This window comes from Molossus molossus, unplaced genomic scaffold (genome assembly GCF_014108415.1).
Source record: "Molossus molossus isolate mMolMol1 unplaced genomic scaffold, mMolMol1.p scaffold_m16_p_8, whole genome shotgun sequence".
Lineage (NCBI taxonomy): Eukaryota > Metazoa > Chordata > Mammalia > Chiroptera > Molossidae > Molossus > Molossus molossus.
In genome coordinates this window covers 2768027-2790556 of record NW_023425402.1, presented here as the reverse complement: position 1 = coordinate 2790556, position 22530 = coordinate 2768027, and the positions used below count along the sequence as shown (strand labels likewise).

General features: G+C 49.5%; 2 protein-coding genes and 1 long non-coding RNA gene across 5 annotated transcripts; 1 reads left to right on the top strand and 2 right to left on the bottom strand.

Annotated features, from left to right (window-relative positions):
- Positions 1-3627: 3627 nt before the first annotated feature.
- HSPA1A (heat shock protein family A (Hsp70) member 1A) lies at positions 3628-6072 on the bottom strand. Its single transcript, XM_036248659.1, has one exon. It carries the CDS (start codon positions 5859-5861, stop codon positions 3936-3938), a length of 1926 nt encoding a protein of 641 aa, XP_036104552.1. The 5' UTR covers positions 5862-6072; the 3' UTR covers positions 3628-3935.
- Positions 6073-6460: 388 nt separating this feature from the next.
- LOC118621339 (U6 snRNA-associated Sm-like protein LSm2) lies at positions 6461-19561 on the top strand. Of its 3 annotated transcripts, XM_036248658.1 has the most exons (5): positions 12772-12864; positions 13409-13476; positions 18650-18680; positions 18795-18854; positions 19072-19561. In XM_036248658.1, the coding sequence occupies exons 1-5, from the start codon at positions 12862-12864 to the stop codon at positions 19195-19197; spliced, it is 288 nt and encodes a 95-aa protein (XP_036104551.1). In that variant the 5' UTR covers positions 12772-12861; the 3' UTR covers positions 19198-19561. The 3 variants fall into 3 exon arrangements, 2 of the variants coding, with proteins under 2 accessions (XP_036104550.1, XP_036104551.1); XR_004957674.1 differs by lacking the exons at positions 12772-12864; positions 13409-13476 and adding an exon at positions 13632-13672 and having other exon boundaries at positions 19072-19082; XM_036248657.1 differs by lacking the exons at positions 12772-12864; positions 13409-13476; positions 18650-18680; positions 18795-18854; positions 19072-19561 and adding exons at positions 6461-6606; positions 7918-10168.
- LOC118621342 lies at positions 11962-22505 on the bottom strand. The gene is made up of 3 exons (XR_004957675.1): positions 22343-22505; positions 19062-19179; positions 11962-12144 (listed from the first exon to the last, which is right to left on the bottom strand). It is a non-coding gene; the product is annotated as an uncharacterized LOC118621342 (long non-coding RNA).
- Between the last annotated feature and the right edge of the window lie 25 nt (positions 22506-22530).

Genomic DNA, 22530 nt, shown 5'->3' with positions numbered 1-22530 from the left:
GCCTCCTTGAGCTTACAGTGACTATTTTCTTTTGTTTTTTTGTTTATTGATTTTTTTTTTTCTTTTTCTTAAGAAAGGGAGGAAGAAAGAGAAGCATGGATGTGAGAAACATTGATCAGTTGCCTAAGTTGCCTCCCATACTTACCCTGACCAGGACAAACCTGTATCCTACCTATGTGCCCTGACCAGGAATGAACCCCAGATTTTCCAGTGCACCAGATGAGACCCAGGTTCGGTTCCCACTAAGGGCACGTACTTTGTCCCCGGCCCTGGTTGGGTCGTGTGAGAGGCAGCACAGACCTCTGAATAATAACCAACTGAGCCACACAGACCAGGGACAAAGTGATTATTTTCTAAGTATTCTCTGCAAGGATATGCAGGCAATAACATTTATTTCTTAATAAAACACCTACTCAGTAACCTTGACTGATCTAGCCATAGGAATTGTTTTCTCCAAGGTTATTTCAGATTTTCCCAGGCTCTATTTCTTTTTTCCTTTTTTTTATTCTCATCTGAGGACATTTTTCCATTTTTTGTTCAGATAAAATGGGAGGGAGACAGAGAGAGACAGAGACCTGGCTGGTTTGGCTCAGCAGTTGGAATATTGGCCTGCGGACCAGAGAGTCCCGGGTTCGGTTCCCGCGAGGGGCATGTACCCCCCCCCCCCCAAAAAAAAAGAGAGAGAGAGAAACATCGATGTAAAAGGGACACATTGAGTGGCTGCCTCTCACACGACCCAACCAGGGCCGGGGACAAAGTACGTGCCCTTAGTGGGAACCGAACCTGGGTCTCTCTGGACTGCAGGCCAACACTCTAACCGCTGAACCAAACTAGCCAAGGTCCAAGCTCTAGTTCTTAACAAAGGTGTTTGGTAGGTCCTTCCCAATCTCCATCCTTTTCCACACATATTCTTCTTGCCCTCAAGTAGTGGTAGTGGCTGCCGACTTGAAAAGTCACTATTATATGCAGATGACAGTCACAAATGCTCCTGCAGCTCCAAAGGTCCTGTTACAAATGCACATGCCCATGATGACTGAACTATGTCTTGGCTAGAGTCAGTCCAGGTGCAGCAGTTCAACTACTTTGAAGGTTAAATGTGTTTTTATCAGCTGGCCTGGAAGCCTAAGCATCTTAGATTTCCAAACTTACAAGGCAAGGTCTACCTGGATGTGCCATTCCCTGATACTGGGTTTTCTTCAAAGGCACGTTTTTGTGAAAAGTTTGGTGGGCTTTGAGGTACACGTAAGCTCACAGTGCTTTTATGGAATGTTGACACAATTTTTTTTACTGTTTTTGTTGTTGAAGTAAAATTCACAGGACATAAAGTAACCATTTTCAAGTGTACAATTCAGTGGTACCTAGTATATTCACAATGTTGTGCAACTATCATCTCAGTCTAGTTGTAAAGCACCTTTGCAACCCCCAGATACAATTGACTTAAAGGGGCTCTTTCCCCAAACCCTGAGGATTGTGCGAGGCCTTTTCCAACAAGGAAGCTTGGATGGGATTACTTCTAGGATGCTAGCAGCTAGGACATAAAGCAGCTCCAAGGGACTAAAGCCTTTAATAAGTCTTCCCAGTATAAAGCAGCAAGTTTTTTCTCTCTTTTCTAAATTAGCAAATACCAGATGTTTGTCATCAGTTCTATTGCTTACTTGACATAATTGTTCAGGACTGTATAAAGATAGAAGGGGTACTGATTGTGAAACCTAAGGTAGAAACATAACCCAGAACCAGGCATGTACAAACAAGCCCTGAGGAACATGGGGCAAGATGGCAAAAACCTGTAAAACCTGAGTTGGGAGTCCGGTTCAACGTCTTTGCTGAACTGGATCTTATTTTTTGTTGTTGTTAATCCTCATCCAAGGATATTTTTCCACTAATTTGCAGACGGAGTGGAAGGGAGGGAGAGAGAGAGACAAACATCAATGTGAAAGACATTTATCAGTTGCCCCCTGCACAACCCTGACTGGAGCCAGGATCGAACCTGCAACCCAGGTATGTGCCCTTGACCAGGAATCAAATCCGAGACCCTTTGATCCACGGGCCAATGCTCTAACCACTAAACCATACTGGCCAGGGCAAACGAGCTTTAAAAAAATTTTTTTTTCTTTACTGATTTTAGGGGGGGGAAGGGAGAGGGAGATAGAAACATCAATGGGAGAGAACATCCATTGGCTGCCTCCTGCATGCCCACCCACAGGGGATTTGGCCCACAATCTGGGCTTGTGCTCTGACCAGTAATTGAACCTGCAACCTCTTCGTGCATGGGTCAATGCTCAACCACTGAGCCACACCCGCTGGGCCTGGAGCTTATTTATAACTTTTAAATAATTTTAGTTGCCTGACAGTTTTGCTCAGTGGTTGAGCATCAACCCATACACCAAAAGGTTGCCAGTTCGACTTCTGGTCAGGGCACATGCCCAGGTTGTGGGCCCAATACCCAAGTGGGAGAGCATGCCTGAAGTGGTCAATTAATGTTCTCTCTCATGGATGTTTCTCTCTCTCTTCCCCCTCCTCTCCCTTCCTCTCTAAAAATCAATAAAAAAAAATTTTTTTTAGTTAAGCCTGTACTTTTTTTTTTTTTTATCCTCACCCGAGGACATTTTTCCATTTTTTGTACAGATAGAGTGGGAGGGAGAAAGAGGAAGAGAGAGAGAGAGAGAAACATCGATGTGAAGGGACATATCGAGTGGCTGCCACCCGCACGACCAACCAGGGCCGGGGACAAACTGCAACCAAAGTATGTGCCCTTAGCGGGAACCGAACCCGGGTCTCTCCGGACTGCAGGCCGACGAGTTAGGCCTGTACTTTTAAGTCTCCCCATATGCTCACCTGTGAAAGTCAAACACTGCCTAAACTCAGTGTGGTGGAACGAGGGTTAGTAGACACATAAAAGGCCCCAGTACGGTGCCTGGCATGTAACAGCACTAAAACACTGGAGTCCTGCTGGGGCACCCAATTCTCAATGACACCTCCCTAAGGTACTCAGTAGTACACTTAAAATGTAGTTAACTATTGCTAGAAATGTGGCATTTCTCTCTCAGCATCCTTTCATATGCAAGAACTGTAAGCTGAGGCATTAGCCAAACCCTTTCATTTTAAAATATAAGAAGGGATCAGAGTGGCCAGTGCACTTGTGCATAACTCAGCTATTGCTTAAACTCACATCTCCTCACTGCTAATTAGGCCTCACTTTCTTCCATGTTGAATCAAGATTAAATGTCAGGGCCTCGATATATCAGGTGTACTTTTAGAAATTAGTAGCTATGACCTTCCCATCTAACTGCCTCTCCTTTGCCTGCTTCTAGGAACAATCCCAGCCCCAAGTCCCTTTTGAGGCCACCCTTACATTGTGAGACAACTATGCCAGTAGCCCTTACTTTTTCTGAACCCACAAACCCAACTCACTATAAATAAGCTGGTTTTAATTTAAAATATGTATGTCTCCTGAGAATACCATTTGCTTAAGAGAGATCACAATGCAATAACACCCTTTTTCCTCTAGATGCCTAACGTTTCCTAAGAGGTAAATTAACCATTGCTTTTAGACATTATAAGAAACGCAAACTATGCAGACCCTTCTGACCTCAAAATAAAACACAGGTAGGCAAGACATCACTTAGCTTGAGTTTATTTACTTTGAAGTAAACAGTTGGGAAAAAAACAACAGGAGTTTGGTATGAGTATTACAAAAAAGGAAAGAAGCACAAGTAATGCACAAGTATTATAAAAAACGAAAATGATGGCAGTATAAACGCATCTGTATTTTCACTAAGGGGGAAAAAAGCTCATAACTTCACCAAAACACACAATTCAACTTTGCAAACAATTCCCAAAGTTGAGAGCTGAAGAAAAGCAAATACACAAGGCAATGCAAAACCTTTAATCTCATCCTTCTCCTTAACAAACATAAGCAATATGGGAAGGCTTTCTTAATCCACCTCCTCAATGGTGGGGCCAGAGCCAGAACCTCCCTTGGGAGCCTGAGCCCCAAAGCCACCAGCCCCAGGGCCACCCGCCCCCTGGTACAGTCCGCTGATGATGGGGTTACACACCTGCTCCAGCTCCTTCCTCTTGTGCTCAAATTCCTCCTTCTCCGCCAGAGTGTTGGAGTCCAGCCAGGAAATCACCTCCTGGCACTTGTCCAGCACCTTCTTCTTGTCGGCCTCGCTGATCTTGCCTTTGAGCCCCTCATCTTCCACAGCACTCTTCATGTTGAAGGCATAGGACTCCAGGGCGTTCTTAGCAGACACCCTCTCACGCTGGACCTCGTCCTCGGCTTTGTACTTCTCGGCCTCCTGCACCATGCGCTCGATCTCCTCCTTGCTCAGGCGGCCCTTGTCGTTGGTGATGGTGATCTTGTTGGCCTTGCCTGTGCTCTTGTCCGTGGCCGTGACGTTCAGGATGCCATTGGCGTCGATGTCAAAAGTCACCTCGATCTGGGGCACGCCCCTGGGGGCCGGTGGGATGCCGCTCAACTCGAAGCGCCCTAACAGGTTGTTATCCCTCGTCATGGCCCTCTCGCCCTCGTACACCTGGATCAGCACCCCTGGCTGGTTGTCGGAGTAGGTGGTGAAGATCTGTGTCTGCTTGGTGGGGATGGTGGAGTTGCGCTTGATCAGGGCAGTCATCACGCCCCCGGCTGTCTCCAGCCCCAGTGACAGGGGAGCCACGTCCAGCAGCAGCAGGTCCTGCACGTTCTCAGACTTGTCCCCCATCAGGATGGCTGCCTGCACCGCTGCCCCATAGGCCACCGCCTCGTCGGGGTTGATGCTCTTGTTGAGGTCGCGCCCGTTGAAGAAGTCCTGCAGCAGCTTCTGCACCTTGGGGATGCGGGTGGAGCCCCCCACCAGGACCAAGTCGTGGATCTGGGCCTTGTCCAGCTTGGCATCACGCAGAGCCTTCTCCACAGGCTCCAGGGTGCCCCGGAACAGGTCGGAGCACAGCTCCTCGAACCGCGCCCTGGTGATGGACGTGTAGAAGTCGATGCCCTCGAACAGGGAGTCGATCTCCAGGCTGGCCTGGGTGCTGGACGACAGGGTCCTCTTGGCCCTTTCGCAGGCGGTGCGCAGCCGCCTCACGGCTCGCTTGTTCTGGCTGATGTCCTTCTTGTGCTTCCGCTTGAACTCCTCCACGAAGTGGTTCACCAGCCTGTTGTCAAAGTCTTCCCCTCCCAGGTGGGTGTCCCCGGCCGTGGCCTTCACCTCGAAGATGCCATCGTCGATAGTCAGGATGGACACGTCGAAGGTGCCCCCACCCAGGTCAAAGATGAGCACGTTGCGCTCCCCTTTGCCCGTCCTGTCCAGACCGTAGGCGATGGCGGCAGCCGTGGGCTCGTTGATGATCCTCAGCACGTTCAGCCCCGCGATCACCCCCGCGTCCTTGGTGGCCTGGCGCTGCGAATCGTTGAAGTAGGCCGGCACGGTGATCACCGCGTTGGTCACTGCGTAGCCCAGGTACGCCTCGGCGATCTCCTTCATCTTGGTCAGCACCATGGAGGAGATCTCCTCGGGGTAGAACGCCTTGGTCTCCCCTTTGTAGCTCACCTGCACCTTGGGCTTGTCCCCGTCGTTGATCACCAGGAAAGGCCAGTGCTTCATGTCCGACTGCACCACCGAGTCTCCGAACTTGCGGCCGATCAGCCGCTTGGCGTCGAACACGGTGTTCTGTGGGTTCAGCGCCACCTGGTTTTTGGCCGCATCCCCGATGAGCCGCTCGGTGTCGGTGAAGGCCACGTAGCTGGGGGTGGTGCGGTTGCCCTGGTCGTTGGCAATGATCTCCACCTTGCCGTGCTGGAACACCCCCACGCACGAGTAGGTGGTGCCCAGGTCGATGCCGATGGCCGTGGTTTTAGCCATGCCGGTGTCCTGCTCTGTCGCCCTGCGCTGAGGTTCGGGCCTTTTCTGAAAAGGTGCGGGTTCGCGACGAGAAGCTCAGACTTTCCTGAAGCGCGAAACTGGGGCTCGTCCTGAGAGGCTGCGGGTCTGTGGAAGATGCTCGCACGAACACCAGGCTGGAAAACCGCCCGAGTCGCCCGTCCCCGCCGCTGGCCGCTCGCTGCTCTTCGACCCGCGGCTCGGTGTATATCATTCTTCATGGAGCCCCGCCTTCTCCCTCCGCTCACCCAATCCCCGAGCTCGGCTGGGCGGTGGGTCGGGAATATTCCAGGGCGTTCGCGGTGGGTCCTGCCCCCAGGCTTTCTCAGGCCAATCAGTGGCCTGGGTCCCGCCCCTCCCAGAACTCTCCAGACTCTTCTGGGGGCTTGTTGGGCTAGCTCTGCCCCGGGGAGCGGGAGGAGGGACATGGGGGTGGGAGGGGCCCGGGGGGAGGCAGTGGTGACGTTAGGAAGGGGCGGGAGCGGGGGGTGGAGTTGTTGACGCCGCTTCCGGCAGTCGCGTTACAATGGATGTGCTGCCTCTGACCTCATGGCTAGTTTGGGTCCGGATGATAGGACAGGAGCCGGTTCAAAGTTGCAGGGCAGGAGGGTGGGGGGTGGGGTGGGCGGACACCGGCTGCGCATGGTGGATGTTGAGGGAGTCCCCACCGACAGGGGCTTCGCAATCCGAACATTACCAAACTGGAGCGAAGGCGTCGGGAGAATAGGTGAACCAGGAGGGCTGTTGGTAATGGGATGGGAATAGCAAGACTGGTAGGTCCTTGTTTAAGTGCTGCAAGGCTCTCTAGTTTAAGTCAGGTATGGGGTGTTGGCCACCCACGGGAGTGGGTGCACTGGATTGGTCACAGGTGCTGGAAAGAGGTGGAGGAGCCGGTCTGTTATTGCCTCTAGGTACCAGGATTTTTTTAAGGTAAAACGCCAAACAGACTTCCTGGAGCGCACCATCTCAGCTGAGAAAACTTGGGTTCCTCGCAGCCCAGATTTACTCCTACAAATAATCCCTAGTACAGGGTAAAGGAGCCCAGGAAGGCAGCTATACCCAACGATGGTGACTAATGTGTCATGTAGAGATGGGAGGGTAAAATAATTACTCTTAGTTCAGCAGGAAACAGGTCCAATCTCAGAATAAAATATATCAGAGATATATGACAGAACAGTTGAATCTATGAAAAATTGAAAACAATTACACCCACTACCTTCCCACTTCACCTTGGCTAGAATGCTTTTCTCTGCCTGTCCAAAAAGCATGGAAGCCATTGTCTGAAAGAGATATTTGTACACCAAAAAGATATTTGTACACGGAGTTCATGACAGCATTATTCATAGTAGCAATGATGTAGAAGCAGCCCTTGTGTCCACAGAGGGAATAAATGAATAAAATTTGGATACACAATGGAATATTATTCAGCCTTAAATAGTAAGGAAAGCCCTGGCCGGTTTGGCTCAGCGGTTAGAGCATCAGCCTACAGTCCAGGGAGACCCGGGTTCGGTTCCTGCTAAGGGCATGTACCTTGGTTGCAGTTTGTCCCCAGCCCTGGTTGGATGTCTCTCTCTCTCTCTCCTCCCCTCTCCCCCACTCTATCTGAACAAAAAATGGAAAAATATCCTCGGGTGAGGATAAAAAAAAATAGTAAGGAAAATGAGATACATGCTATAACATAGATGAACTTCATTATTAAGTATAATAAGCCGGTCACAAAAAGAGAAATAGTGTATAGTTCCACTTGTATGAGTTATCTAAAGTAGTCAAATTCATAGAGACAGAAAGTGGTGTTTTCCAGGGGCTGGTGGAAGTAGGGAATGGTAAGTTGTTTAATGCACATAGAATTTCAGTTTTGCAAGATAAGGAGTTCTGGAGATCGACTGGACAACAATATGAATGAAGTTACTACTGAACTGTACACCTAAAAATGGTTAAGATGGTAAATTTCATGTAACGTGTACTTTACCATAAAAATAATAAATAAGTAGAATAAAGAAGTATTCTGCCAAGACTTGATCTTACTTTTCCTCAGCAGGTCTCGGAAAACCATGGCTGCTGCTAAGGGAACAGCCATCGGCATCGACCTGGGCACCACCTACTCGTGCGTGGGGGTGTTCCAGCACGGCAAGGTGGAGATCATTGCCAACGACCAGGGCAACCGCACCACCCCCAGCTACGTGGCCTTCACCGACACCGAGCGGCTCATCGGGGATGCAGCCAAAAACCAGGTAGCCATGAATCCTCAGAACACTGTCTTTGATGCCAAACGCCTGATTGGCAGAAAATTTAATGATTCTGTAGTGCAATCGGATATGAAACTTTGGCCTTTTCAAGTAATCAATGAAGGAGACAAGCCCAAGGTATTGGTTTCTTACAAAGGGGAGAAAAAGGCTTTCTACCCTGAGGAAATTTCTTCTATGGTGCTGACTAAGATGAAGGAGACTGCTGAAGCCTTTCTAGGCCACCCTGTCACCAATGCTGTGATCACCGTGCCAGCCTATTTCAATGACTCCCAACGCCAGGCCACCAAGGATGCAGGTGTGATTGCGGGTCTCAATGTGCTAAGAATTATCAATGAACCAACAGCTGCTGCCATTGCCTATGGCTTAGATAAAGCAGGTCAGGGAGAGCGACATGTCCTGATCTTTGATCTGGGCGGAGGCACATTTGATGTGTCCATCCTGACCATAGATGATGGGATTTTTGAGGTGAAGGCCACAGCCGGGGACACCCACCTGGGAGGGGAGGACTTTGACAACAGGCTGGTGAACCACTTCGTGGAGGAGTTCAAGCGGAAGCACAAGAAGGACATCAGCCAGAACAAGCGAGCCGTGAGGCGGCTGCGCACCGCCTGCGAAAGGGCCAAGAGGACCCTGTCGTCCAGCACCCAGGCAAACTTGGAAATTGATTCACTTTATGAAGGCATTGACTTCTATACATCCATTACTAGAGCCCGGTTTGAAGAGCTGTGCTCCGACCTGTTCCGGGGCACTCTGGAGCCTGTGGAGAAGGCTCTTCGGGATGCCAAGATGGATAAGGCTAAAATCCATGACATTGTTTTAGTGGGGGGCTCCACCCGCATCCCTAAGGTTCAGAGGCTATTGCAGGACTACTTTAATGGCCGTGAACTCAACAAGAGCATCAACCCCGACGAGGCGGTGGCCTATGGGGCAGCGGTGCAGGCAGCCATCCTGATGGGGGACAAGTCTGAGAACGTGCAGGACCTGCTGCTGCTGGACGTGGCTCCCCTGTCACTGGGGCTGGAGACAGCCGGGGGTGTGATGACTGCCCTGATCAAGCGCAACTCCACCATCCCCACCAAGCAGACACAGATCTTCACCACCTACTCCGACAACCAGCCAGGGGTGCTGATCCAGGTGTTCGAGGGTGAGAGGGCCATGACGAGGGACAACAACCTGCTGGGGCGCTTTGACCTGACTGGAATCCCTCCTGCACCCAGAGGAGTTCCTCAGATCGAAGTGACTTTTGATATTGATGCCAATGGTATTCTTAATGTAACAGCCATGGACAAGAGCACTGGCAAGGCCAACAAGATCACCATCACCAATGACAAGGGCCGCCTGAGCAAAGAGGACATCGAGCGCATGGTTCTGGATGCTGAGAAATATAAAGCTGAAGATGAGGTCCAAAGAGAGAAAATTGCTGCAAAAAATGCCTTAGAATCCTATGCTTTTAACATGAAGAGTGCTGTGAGTGATGAAGGCTTGAAGGGAAAGATTAGTGAGTCTGATAAAAAGAAAATACTGGATAAATGCAATGAGGTCCTTTCATGGCTGGAGGCCAATCAACTGGCCGAGAAAGATGAGTTTGATCATAAGAGAAAGGAACTGGAGCAAGTGTGTAACCCAGTCATCACACAACTCTACCAAGGAGGATGCACTGGGCCTGCCTGTGGAACAGGGTACATGCCTGGAAGGACTACCACAGGCCCCACCATTGAAGAAGTAGATTAAACTTAGCTGGAGCTGGAGGGTTCTAGGGTGCCTTTAAGGTGAATTTGTTCCCCTCATCTTCAAACATTTTTATGATTCTTAAATTGACTGGACCTGAATCTACGTTACCATCATTTTGGGATTCTAATGGAGGAGTGTCAAATGCCATCTTTTCACTTGTTTCTGACTCTGGAATCAGGCTCTTAGGAAAACTAGGCCCCTCTCTGAACCATCTGATGAATTTGTCTGTTATTTAGTTCCAGCTTCCCCACCTTTCTTCTTCCTGTGTGGATTGTTATTTGTCACTCAGTAAATTTGTTCCTGAAGCACATTTCTTCTGGTATCTTTAGGCTGTGAGTGTATCTTGAAAGTAAGGAAAAGGAAAGTTCATGGAGAGAGCATGTGTGGTTTGATTGAGAACCTGTGAATGATTAAGCTGGTAAGGGCAAAGTATTTGAATTTTCATGAGCTAATTGTTTCAAGCAGGAAAATGACTTGATCATCAGGCACTTCCAGCCCCAGCTGGAGCAGTTGCTAACAATAATTACTGCTGATATTCAATGATAGACCGGTTTAAGTGTTAGGGTTCAGCTATGGGGGGCAAACTTCTCCTTGATATTACCCAAAGGTGGGGTCTAGATGCAGCATCTGTGCACTCAAAATCCATTATTACATTTAAAAAATTTTGTTTCTATTTTAAGGAGGGAGTGGGAGAAATATCAATCAACTGCATCCTGCACGCTCCCTATCAGGGATCAAGCCTGAAACCTGGGCATATGCCCTGACCAGGAATCAACCAATGACCTCTTAGTGCACAGGACTATTATGCTCACCACCTGAGAGCCACATTGGCCAGGGCTATTATTACATCTTTTTAAAAAATTTTTTAAATTGATTTTAGAAAGGAAGGAGGGGAGAGAGAGAAACATCAATGAGAGAGAACATTGACTGGCACCTTCTGCAGGCCCACAACCTGGGCATGGGCCCTGACGGAATCGAACCTGTGATCTCCTGGTGCATGGGTCGATGCTCAACCACTGAGCAACACCGGTCGGGCTATTATTACATCTTTTACATGCAGAAAACACTTCTACAACAAATTTCTCACAAATGAGTACTTTTATACAAGATGAGAAACAGGATTTAGTATGGTTTTATTCCTTGAAAAAAATATTTCCACCTATTATACCATATCACATATTTATATAAGTCTTGGGAACATGAGTGTAGAAATATGTGTAAGTGCATTTGTAACCCTTTGTATTTGAGGGGGCATATTTGGATGTGACATATGTTACCAAACTCAAGGGATTTGCACCCAAGGTGGTCTATTCAAGAACCAGACATGGCCCTGGCCGGTTTGGCTTAGCGGTTAGAGCATCGGCCTGCTGTCCAGAGAGACCTGGGTTTGGTTCCCCCTAAGGGCATGTACCTCGTTTGCAGTTGTCCCTGGCCCTGGTTGGGTCATGAAGGTGGCAACCACTCGATGTGTCCCATTCATGTCGATGTTTCTCTTTCTCTCTCTTTTTTTATTTTTATTTTTTATTTAAAAAAATTTTTTTTTAATCCTCACCTAAGGACATTTTTCCATTTTTTGTTCAGATAGAGTGGGGAGGGAGAGAGAGAGAAAAACATCATGAAAGAGACAAATCGAGGGTTGCCACCCGCACGACCCAACTAGGCTGGGGACAAACTGCAACCGAGGTACGTGCCCTTAGTGGGAACCGAACCCGGGTCTCTCTGGACCGCAAGCCGACGCTCTACCGCTTAGCCAAACCGGCCAGGGAGCTGTTTTATTTTTTATCCTCACCCGAGGACATTTTTTGTTCATATAGAGCAGAGGGAGAGAGAGAAAGAGAAACATCGATGTAAAAGGGACACATCGAGTGGTTGCCACCCACTTGACCCAACCAGGGCTGGGGACAGACTGCAACTGAGGTACGTGCCCTTAGCGGAAACCGAACCCGGGTCTCTCTGGACTGCAGGCCGACGCTCTAACCGCTGAGCAAGATCAGACCGGCCAGGGCTCTCTTCCTCTCTCTCCTTCCCGCTCTATCTGAACAAAAAATGCAAAAATGTCCTCTGGTGAGGATTAAAAAAAAAAGAACCAGACATGTTTCACAAGGTAGTTTTATTTATTTGCAGCAAGTAAAGGAGATGGGATTCATAGCCAAAGCTCTGCCTTTTTGAAGGAAGCTTAGTCATTGCTTGCTTACACTATCGGGTCAATTACATGTTGATTTCTTTTCTGCACTTGGCCACATTCATCAGGTTGAGTTTCCTGTCCTCTTTTCTGTTTAGTGCTGCATCTGCAAAATACTGCTATATTTTAACATTTAGCAAGAAATAACATTTAGAATGTTAAGACCTTTGTCCTATCAAATAATTAAAATGGCTATTTCCATCCTCCAGCTAGTCTGTTAGTTTTACTCAGTCCATGTCAGGACTGTCCTAGGCAAAAGTGAGTAAGAAATGTGGACTGAGATTGGGTCTTTGAGAGAAGTATGTTTATTGGGAAGCAACTTTTTATAAAATCAGGATTTGTGCTCAGGCTCCTGACCTTGGAGGCTCAATTTTTTTTTACTTTTTAAGGAAGTGTAAAATATATAGAAAAGTGTACAAATCATGAGGTTTCACAAACTTCCCAGCAGTTTTCAATCAACATGCAGTGTCTGTACAGTGTGAACAAATCTTGCTTCGGAATGCACCACCTTGGAAAAGGAAAACCTAAGAGTGCTGAGGAGCTCTGACCCTGCCGCAGCAGCTCGGGCCGCGCCTGCGCGGTGAGCTCGCCGGCGGAGGAGGAACTCGGGAGGCAGGAAGCCCCGCCCCTCCCTCGGCTTTCGCGTGCCTTCCTCTCGCGATCCCTGGGCCAGTCGCGCGCTCCCCTTCAGGGCTCCGAGCTTCCCGCGGCGCCTCCCGCCCCGCCCCACGCACGGGCTCGCACTCCGGTTCCCGCCCGCCCTCTCCCGCGGCGTCAGGCCCTTGCCTTCCCGGTCCCGTCGGCAGCCCGCTGCGCGAGCACCATGGTAGGCACTGTGACGTCACAAGGGGGCGGTTGGGGTCTGGGTGGGGGTCCCAGCTACGTCCGTCTGCGCTGGAGTTGGCCCTGGGGTTCTCTTCACCCTTATTTTCTGCGCCTCAAGTTCTCTGAAGAGACTTCTGGGAACACGTGGGAGTTTTTTCTCTTATAAAGAAAACAATGGAAGAACCCAAGGGAGAGTCGGCAGGGACAGCAGGAGAGGGAGAAGTTAGACCTCAAGAAGCACTTCCCTGACGGAGAGCAGGCTGCGGGCGTTTGGCCGGGGGTACCTTCCGCGGTTCCCAGGAGTGGGCAGGGACCCCAGGGAGGTGGCGGGCTGGCGCCGGGTCGGGCAGGCAGAGCCTCGCCGGCTCTGTGAAGTGCGCAGACTCTCGGGCTCCAGCTGCTCGCCGGCACCGAGTCTTCTTGATCCTGTGAAGCCTGAGACCTGCCACCGGTGTGGGGATCCCATACCAGAGCGGCACAGTGCGGGAGCCGCTGCTCCCTCCCGCGGCTCTCCCCGTCTGACGGTTCCCTCTCTCGCCCCATAGCTCTTCTATTCCTTTTTCAAGTCCCTGGTGGGCAAGGACGTGGTCGTGGAACTCAAGAATGACCTGAGGTAGGCACCTATTCCAACAAGTCTGTAGGGGGTGGATGTGCCCAGGGCCCTGAAACCTCTTTAATTCCTCACCTGAGGTTACTTTCTCTGTTTATCATCAGATAGAGTGGGAGGGGGAGAGAGAAACATCGAGGGACACATCAACTGGCTGCCTCCTGAGTGACCGGGACCAGGGCTGGGATGAACCACAACCCAGGTACGTGTCCTTGACAGGAATCGAACCCACAACTCATTGGTCCGCAGGCTGACACTCCAACCACTGAGCCAAACCAACCAGGGCATCAACATTTTTTTACAAAGCAAGCATAGTTTTTTTCCTGATGAAATTACTCCTGTGACTCGACTTATAGAAATGTCAGAATCAGTTCCACAAGTAAAGATATATATACAAAGATGTCTGTAGTTTTGTTTGCAGTGGCCAAAAAAAGGAAAATAAATACCTATCAACAGGGAATGGGTTAAATTGTGGCACTTCCATATTATACCCCTGTCACACAGGAATGAGAGGCAAAATAGTGTATGTGCATTATCTCACTTTTGTTAAAGAAAATGTAAAGGATAAACGATCAATTCCTTCCATCTGTGTTGCTTTTACATCCCGTACCCCTTGTATCATTAGCTCCTAACCATCTTTCAGAACTTGGATTAAATGCTATATCCTTGGAGAGGCTTTTCCTGGTCTTTCTAGCCAAGTAGATCCATCTTTTTTTTGGGGGGGGGGAGGTATGTGCCCCTAGCAGGAACCGAACCCAGGACTCCCTGCTCCAACCGCTGAGCCAAACCAGCCAGGGCCAAGTAGATCCTTCTATCACAGAGTCTTATTTTCTTCCTAGTGGGTGCTTCTCAAATTGTGATTTCAGAGAAGTAGGTTTACTGTTTATGGCCTTTTTTCCAACAGGGCCAGGACCATGTTTAAGCTCACTACTGTACCTAATGTCTAGCATAGGCCTGATATATAGTATGAGCTTAATAAATGTATGCTGAAAGAAAAGTAGCTAACCTTTGAGAACCTCCTATTGACTAGGCACTCTTCTGAATACATTTAACTTATTTAATTCTCATAACACCTCTATATGACATATACTATTGTTGCTATTTTACATGTGAAGAAATTGAAGCTTGGATAGGTTAAATTTGCTTAAGTCTATGCAACTAGTAAGTCACAGCCAGAACTGAAATCCAATTCTGTCTGGCTTTTTAAATTTTATTTTATTTTTTTAAATTCTCACCTGAGGATATTTTTCTATTTATCTTGAGATGGGGGCACAGGGGGGAGAGAGAGAGAAACATCAATGTGAGAGAGACCCAAACGACCCCAACCGGGGCCGGGGATGAACCGCAACTGAGGTACATGCCCTTGACTGGAATCGAACCTGGGACTCTTTGGTCTGCAAGCCAAGGCTCTAACTGCTGAGCCAAACCAGCCAATTTTTTATTGATTGATTTTATAGCGAGAGGAAGGGAGAAACATCAGTTTGTTGTTCCATCGGTTGATTCTTCCATGTGCCCTGACAGGATCAAACCAGCAGCAACCTTGGCATACCAGGATGATGCTCTAACCAACTGAGCTACACAGCCAGGGCTTTTTTTTTAAAGGTAAAAACAGGATCATATGCCCTGGCCGGTTTGGCTCAGCGGTTAGAGCATTGGCCTGCGGTCCCTAGAGACCCGGGTTCGGTTCCCGCTAAGGGCACGTGCCTCGGTTGCGGTTTGTCCCCAGCCCTGGTTGGGTTGTGCGGGTGGCAGCCACTCGATGTGTCCCTTTCACATCGATGTTTCTCTCTCTCTCTCTCTCTCTCTCTCTCTCTTCTCTCTCCCTCTCCCTCTCTCTTTCTCTCTCCCTCCCTCCCTCCCTCTCCCTCCCTCCCACTCTATCTGAACAAAATATCCAAAAATATCCTCGGGTGAGGATAAAAAAACAAAAACAAAAAACAAGATCATATATTCTATGCAGTTGTGAAACTTGCTTGTCACTTAAGAGATGTTGTGGATATTTTCCATGTCAATAAAGTTGATCTTTAACATTCTTTTTTAAAAATTATTATTAGAGAGAGGAAGCGAGAGGGACAAAGAGAGAGAAACATCGATGTGAAAGCAGAACATCGATTGGTTGCCTCAGAGGCTATTCAGCAGCCAGGGATATGGTGAAACCACCACTGAGGCAGTAGGTCTCAGACACTGGATTTCAAAGACTTACAACTTTACAAAAATTAGAGTCCGGTGTGGCCGGCATGGCTAAGTGGTTGAGCCTCAACCTATGCACCAAGAGATTGCCAGTTCAATTTCTAGTCAGGACATAGCCCAAGTTGTGGGCCCAATCCCCAGTGAGGGGCAGGCAGGAGGCGGCCAGTTGATGTTCTCCCTCATCAATGTTTCTACCTCTCCCTCCCTCTCCCTTCCTCTCTCTCTAACATCAATAAAGAAAAAAAAATTCTAAATAAAAAAATTGTAAGCCCTGGCTGGTTTGGCTCAGTGGTTGAGTGTCGACCCATGCACCAAGAGGTCACCAGTCTGATTCCCAGTCAGGGCACATGCCCAGGTTGTGGGCCTGATCCCCAGTGGAGGGCATGCAGGAGGCAGCCAGTCGATGTTCTCTCTCATCGATGTTTCTCTCTCTCTTCCTCCCTTTCTCCCTCCTGCTCTATCTGAAGATAAATGCAAAAATGTCCTCGGGTGAGGATAATAAATAAAATAAAAAGTTGGAGGACAGAGGTAACAGGGCTTGGAGCACTGGAGTTATGATAGCATTCCTCATTAATATTTCAGGGTCTTCAGGATTAGGCAGGGGAGAGAACATCCCGTGTCTCTTCAAAAAGAGCAATGATAGCCCTGGCCGGTTTTGCTCAGTGGTTAGAGCGCTGGCCTGTGGTCCAGAGAGACCTGGGTTCAGTTCTCAATAAGGGCGCGTACCTCAGTTGCAGTTTGTCCCTGGCCCTGGTTGGTCGTGTGGGTGGCGGCCACTCGATGTGTTCCTTTCACGTTGATGTTTCTGTCTCTCTCCCCCCCTCTCTCCCTCCCACTCTCTGAACAAAAAATGGAAAAACAATGTCCTCGAGTGAGGATTAAAAAAAAAAAAGAGAGCAATGCAAGCTGCTTTATCTACTTGACATATGGGGCTCTGGTTGCAGAGCAATAAATGTTTGAAAATAGCTGATGGTCTGGGGTCAGACAGATATGGACTGAGTCCTTGTTTATATGTTCTAAACGTGGGCATTACACAACCTCTCTGAGTCCCTGGATGGGTACTTTGTAAAGTAGCTAAAAGATTATAAAAGTGACTGTAAAAATTACAAATGCTCTGCAATAGCCCTGGCCGTTTAGCTCAGCATTTAGAGTGTTGGCTGCAGACCAAAGAGTCACGGGTTCGATTCTGGTCAAGGGCGCACACCTCAGTTGTGGTTCAGTCCCCAACTCTGGTTGGGGTCCTGTGGGAGACAACCAATCAATGTCTCTCTCTATCTTTCCTTTCCCCTCCACTCTATCTGAAGATAAATGGAAAAGTATCCTCAAGTGAGAATTTAAAAAACAAACAAATGCTCAGCAAAATACAGGAGAAATACAAGATGGCAGCTCTTAGAAGTGGGTTGATGTAGGGAAAGATGTACAATCTAAAATACACTGTTCAGTCTGGCCAGTGTGGCTCAGTGGTTAAGCATCGACCCATACACCAGGAGGTTGCTGGTTCGATTCTGGGCCAGGGCACATGCCCAGCTTGTGGACCCAATCCCCAGTGGGGCATGCAGGAGGCAGTCAGTCGATCTTTTCTCTCATTGATGTTTCTATCCCTCTCTTCCATCTCTCTCTCAAACCAATAAAGAAAAAATTTTAAATACACTGTTCTGGCCCTGGCCGTTTTGGCTCAGTGGTTAGAGCATCGGCCTGTGGACCAGAGAGACCGGGTTTAGTTCCCACTAAGGGCATGTAACCTTGGTTGCAGTTTGTTCCCAGCCCTGGTTGGGGTCGTGTGAGTGGCAGCCACTAGATGTGTCTCTCTCACATTGATGTTTCTCTCTCTCCCTTCCTATCTCCCTCCCACTCTATCTGAGGATAAGTGCAAAATTGTCCTCAGGTGAGGATAAAAAATAAAATAAGTAAATAAATCCAGTGTTCTGGAAGCACTGTCTTTCCTTCTCTAGGGCTTAGGAATGCCCCCTTTTGGTTCCACCTATTCTGGCTTCCCCAAGTCCGTGACTTCCCCAGACTGTTCCCTCCCTCCCTTCCCTCCCTCCCTCCCTCCCTTCCCTCCCTCTCCTCCCACTGATTCCCCCCTCCCCGTCCTGTCCCCAGCTTTGTTGTCCATGTCCATTGTTCATGAATACATGTATATAAGTTCTGTGGTTTATCTCCCCCACCCCCTCTTCTGGGGATTGTCAGTCTGTACCCCACTTCCACGTCTCTGGGACTACCCCATTCCTCACACTGTTATGTTCATTATACTCCACAAATAAGTGAGATCATGTGATACTTGTCTTTCTCTGTTTGGCTTGTTTTGCTTAGGATAATACTTTCCAGGTCCCTCCATGTTGTCTCAAAGGATAAGAGATCTTTCTTACAGCTGCATAGTACTCCATTGTGTATATGTACCATAGCATTTTTATCCATTCGTCTACTGATGGACACTTGGGCTGTTTCCAGATCTTAGCTATTGTATTTTGTTTTTTTATCCTCATCTGAGGACATTTTTCCTTTTTTGTTCTGGTAGAGTGGGAGGGAGAGACGGGAACAGAGAGAGAGAGAGAGAGAGAGAGAAACATCGATGTGAAAGGGACACATCGAGTGGCTGCCACCCGCACGACCAACCAGGGCCGGGGACAAACTGCAACCGAGGTACGCGCCCTTAGCGGGAACCGAACTCGGGTCTCCCGGGACCGCAGGTCGATGCTCTAACCGCTGAGCCAAACTGGCCAGGGCTTAGCTATTGTAAATAGTGCTGCTATGAACATGGGGGTACATATATTCTCTCTGATTGGTGAAAGAGGTGCTTTTTTTGTGTGTGTGGTATGTGCCCTTAGCAGGAATCGAACTCGGGACTCTCTGGTCTGCAGGCCGATGCTCAGCCACTGAACCAAACTGGCCAGGGCCCAAACTGTATTCTTATCTCAGCTCTCAAGTCACTTCTATGTTGACTTTGGTGTAAACTAATTTGGTTCTTTCTTCCCTCTTCCCCTGACAGCATCTGTGGAACCCTCCATTCTGTGGATCAGGTAAGACAGAGCAAGAGCCCAGGACTGGTCTTGGGGAAGGAGAAGGGGAGAGGTTAAGGATGGGATACTTGTATCTTTTCTCTAGGGCTAATGATGGTATTCATCTTTTCTTAGTATCTCAACATCAAACTAACTGACATCAGTGTCACAGACCCTGAGAAGTACCCTCACATGGTGAGTTGCGGGTGGTGGAAAATGGAAGCACCTCTAAAAGCAGGAGGGCCCTGGGTGGATAGAGGACTCTTTTTTTTTTTTTGGTACGTGCCCTAGCAGGAACCAAACCTGGGACTCTCTGGTACGCAGGCCGATGCTCCAACCACTGAGCCAAACCGGCCAGGGCAGGTAGAGGACATTTTAAAGGGTGTTTTCACATTTGCCTACCTTTCTCTAGTTATCAGTGAAGAACTGCTTCATCCGAGGCTCAGTGGTCCGCTATGTGCAGTTGCCAGCAGATGAGGTGGACACGCAGTTACTACAGGATGCAGCAAGGAAGGAGGCCCTGCAGCAGAAACAGTGATGGCTCCTTCTCTACTTCCTTTCCCTCTTCCACTGGTGATCCTTGACCTGGTGTCCTAGCCCAGAACCCCTCCACTCATACTTGAGATGTTGTGTTTTTGTTTTTTTAATAGTGAAGTTGCCTTTTTTTTTTTTTAAGGGATGAATAGATGAGAGGACTAATTAGTGGGGAGCAGCTATCCTCAGTGAGAAGGGGATGAAACTTGTCTGGGGAACTGCAGTGTTCCTTGTCCCCAGCACCTGCCTTTCTTACTCCTTTCCCAGAGATGGTGGGAGAATCTCCTAGAACTCTCAGGGGCAGCATGTGATTCATTTGGGGATGGAAGGAATCTGTCCCGCATCGGGAATAAAATTTATGATGCAAATTTCTGGTTCTGTGTGTTTTGGGAAGGAGGCTGGAGCGTGGGAAGGGGATGTTGAATTCATCCAAGCTCTTGATCTTCATTACTCCAGCCAAGAATCCAACCCAACTTCCCAGTATTACCTGCCACTGTTCTTTGGTATAAACCATATACTACTACCTCAATTGGGCTACACCATGTTTCCTGAACATGCCTTTACCTACATGGCCTTTTGCTCAGATTGCACCTACGATGAGTGCCTGCTGTCTTTCGTAATGTGACCGTTATTTTTTTAATCCTCACCCAAGGACATTTTTACGTTTATCTTCAGATAGAGCAGGGGTGGGGGGGTGGTGATCGAGAGAAACAACGACCGGTAGCCACCCACACGACCCCAACCAGGGCCGGGGACAAACTGCAACCAAGACACGTGCCCTTAACAGGAACCAAACCTGGGACTCAAGTCTGCAGGCTGACGCTCTAACCACTGAGCAAAACCGGCCAGGGCATGGGACCATTATTGTTAAATCAGACACCAAGATGCATTTGATGCTGCTGGATTTTTTCCTCAACCCAGCCAAGTCAGTATGAGGCAGGATAGTGAGAAGCTAGGAAAATCTCTGGGGAAGTGGAATGGGGAAACAGAGAAAAATTAAACAAGGCCAAACAATTTGAACTTTTTACAGCCAGCTGGTGAATTACAAAACTTTACCTCCCCAACCAAGGATGACAGAGCAAATGGTTCATAACACTGCTCCCTAACTAGAGAATACATAACTTAAATCACCCTGGCCTGGGAAAAATAGAGAACAAAGACCCAATTAATGCCATTTGTGCCCGCTAAGCCCAAGGACAGATGAAGTTGGGGAATAACAAAACCCCTGTTAAAGACAGACAGACCTAAGATAAAAGTAAAACTGTAAAACAGACCAAAGAATAATCCAAGATTTCCCCTATCCACTCTTTGATGCATCATCATATTAAAAATGCAGCTGGAGCCCAGCTGGTGTGGCTTAGTGGTTGAGTGTTGACCCAGAACCAAGAGGTTGCTGGTTTGATTCCCAGACAGGGCACTTGCCCAGGTTGTGGGCCCCATCCCCAGTGGGGGGCATGCAAGAGGCAGTCAATAGATGTTATCTTTCTCTCCCTCTCCCTTCCTCTTTCTCTAAAATAAATAAAGAAAAAAATTAAAAACAACAACACCTAGAGCCCTGGCAGGTTTGACTCAGTGGTTGGTGCATCCACCCTTGGACTGAAGGGTCACAAGTTTGATTCTGGGTCAAGGGCGCGTACCTGGGTGGCAGGCTTGATCCCCAGACCCATTTGCGGTTGGGGTGGTGGTGGAGGCAACCAATCGATGGGTCTCTCTCACATCCATGTCTCCCTCCCTCCCTCCCTCCCACTCTATCTAAAAAAAAAAATCAATGGAAAAATGTATCCTTGGGTGAGGATTAACCAAAAAAAATAAAGTGTTTTTTTCTTTATTCATTTGAGACACACAAACACACACACACCGATGAGACAGAACATCGACTGGTGGCCGCCTGCATGCCCCCCACTGGGGATGTGGCCCATGTGGACTCGTGAAACTTGGGCATGTGTCCTGACTGGGAATCGAACTGGCTACCTCTCAGTGCATGGGTTGAGCTCAACCACTGAGCCACACTGGTCAGGCAAATAATATTTTTAAAAATGCGCCTAGAAGGCTGATAAATATTCTACTGAAACCCTCTCCTAAGATTCTCACCTGCAGGAAAAAAAAAAAGATAAAAAACCCTTGGGACAGAGACTCAGTGTGGGTTCTCTCCAGAGCATGCCCAGGCCGGTTCCCAGGCATAAACTTCTTATTTCTAAGGGTCCCCGTGAGACTGGCAACCAGGGGAGCAGTGTTCAGCAGTAGCTTGACCCCAGCCCACCCGGACCCTGTCTCCAAAGCCCCTTTCCTCTGACTTCCCAGTGGGTTCAGCAGCCCCGCCCCCGACGTTTCCAGGAGCCAGAGCAGAGCACAGCCTGGGTTCTCCCGTGGTTTCTTCTACCCCAATCCCTTCCTCTGCTGCTCTGCCCCCAGCACTAACAAACACCTGTTCAAGCCCATGTGGACTCGTGGAATCTTTCCTACACGAAGTCAAGATCCCACACACTACAGGCTGGCCTGCCCCGGTAACGCGCACTCTGACATTCAGGGCAAACAAGTGGCATACTTTTTATTGTGGGGGGTGAATGCAAATTGCCTGTATTCACCCATTCCCGCTCCAGATGAGCGCTCTCTGCATTGCTGCCACCCAGAGTGACCCCAGTTCTCAACAGACGAGGCACTGGGGCCCTGGTCGAGGCAGGCCGCTTGGCCGCAGCACCTTCCCGGGCCGCTTCCGCCGCTTCCCCCGGGCACCGCCCCCTCGCTGCGGCCTGAGGACCCACCTGGGTGCCCGCGGCCGCGCCCGACGGGAGTGCCCGACGAGAGCGCCTGACGGGGGCGCGGTCCTGGGGGCGACCCGTCCTGTGCCCGCGCCGGCGCCCGCGCCCTCCCTCCCGAGCGCGGCGGGCGGCCCCCCCGGCCAGTGTCGCGCGGGGTGGCGGCTGCGCACGCAGGCGGGGCACGGCCGCCCAAGCCAGGACCCGCGGGCCGGAAACGCTCGCTGTCACAAAGGGGCGACACGTGGGTGCCGACAGCCCAGGCGGCGGTCCAGGGAGCCGGGGCGCCCGGAGAACCGCCTACCGTCCCGGCCGCTAGACTCCTCGGCCCCGGTCGCCAGGCCGGTCCAGCTTTGGCCGGCGCCCGGCTGACCACCTCCCTCCAGTACGTACCTGCGGCCTGAACCCGCGTCCTGTGGACACTGAGGGGCTCCTCCCGGCTCCTACTCTCCCCGAGGACCCGGAAAGTCCCCACTGTCACCGCCACTCCGACAGTCGGACCCTCGGCTCTTGAGGCCCAATCAGACGCCCCAGTCCTGGGGGCCTCGGGCGCCTGCGGTTTCTACTCAGACCCCAGCTCG

Excerpts from the sequence above, each read along its gene's own strand:
- HSPA1A (XM_036248659.1), bottom strand. The coding sequence starts at position 5,861 with ATGGCTAAAACCACGGCCATCGGCATCGACCTGGGCACCACCTACTCG.
- LOC118621339 (XM_036248657.1), top strand. The coding sequence starts at position 7,931 with ATGGCTGCTGCTAAGGGAACAGCCATCGGCATCGACCTGGGCACCACC.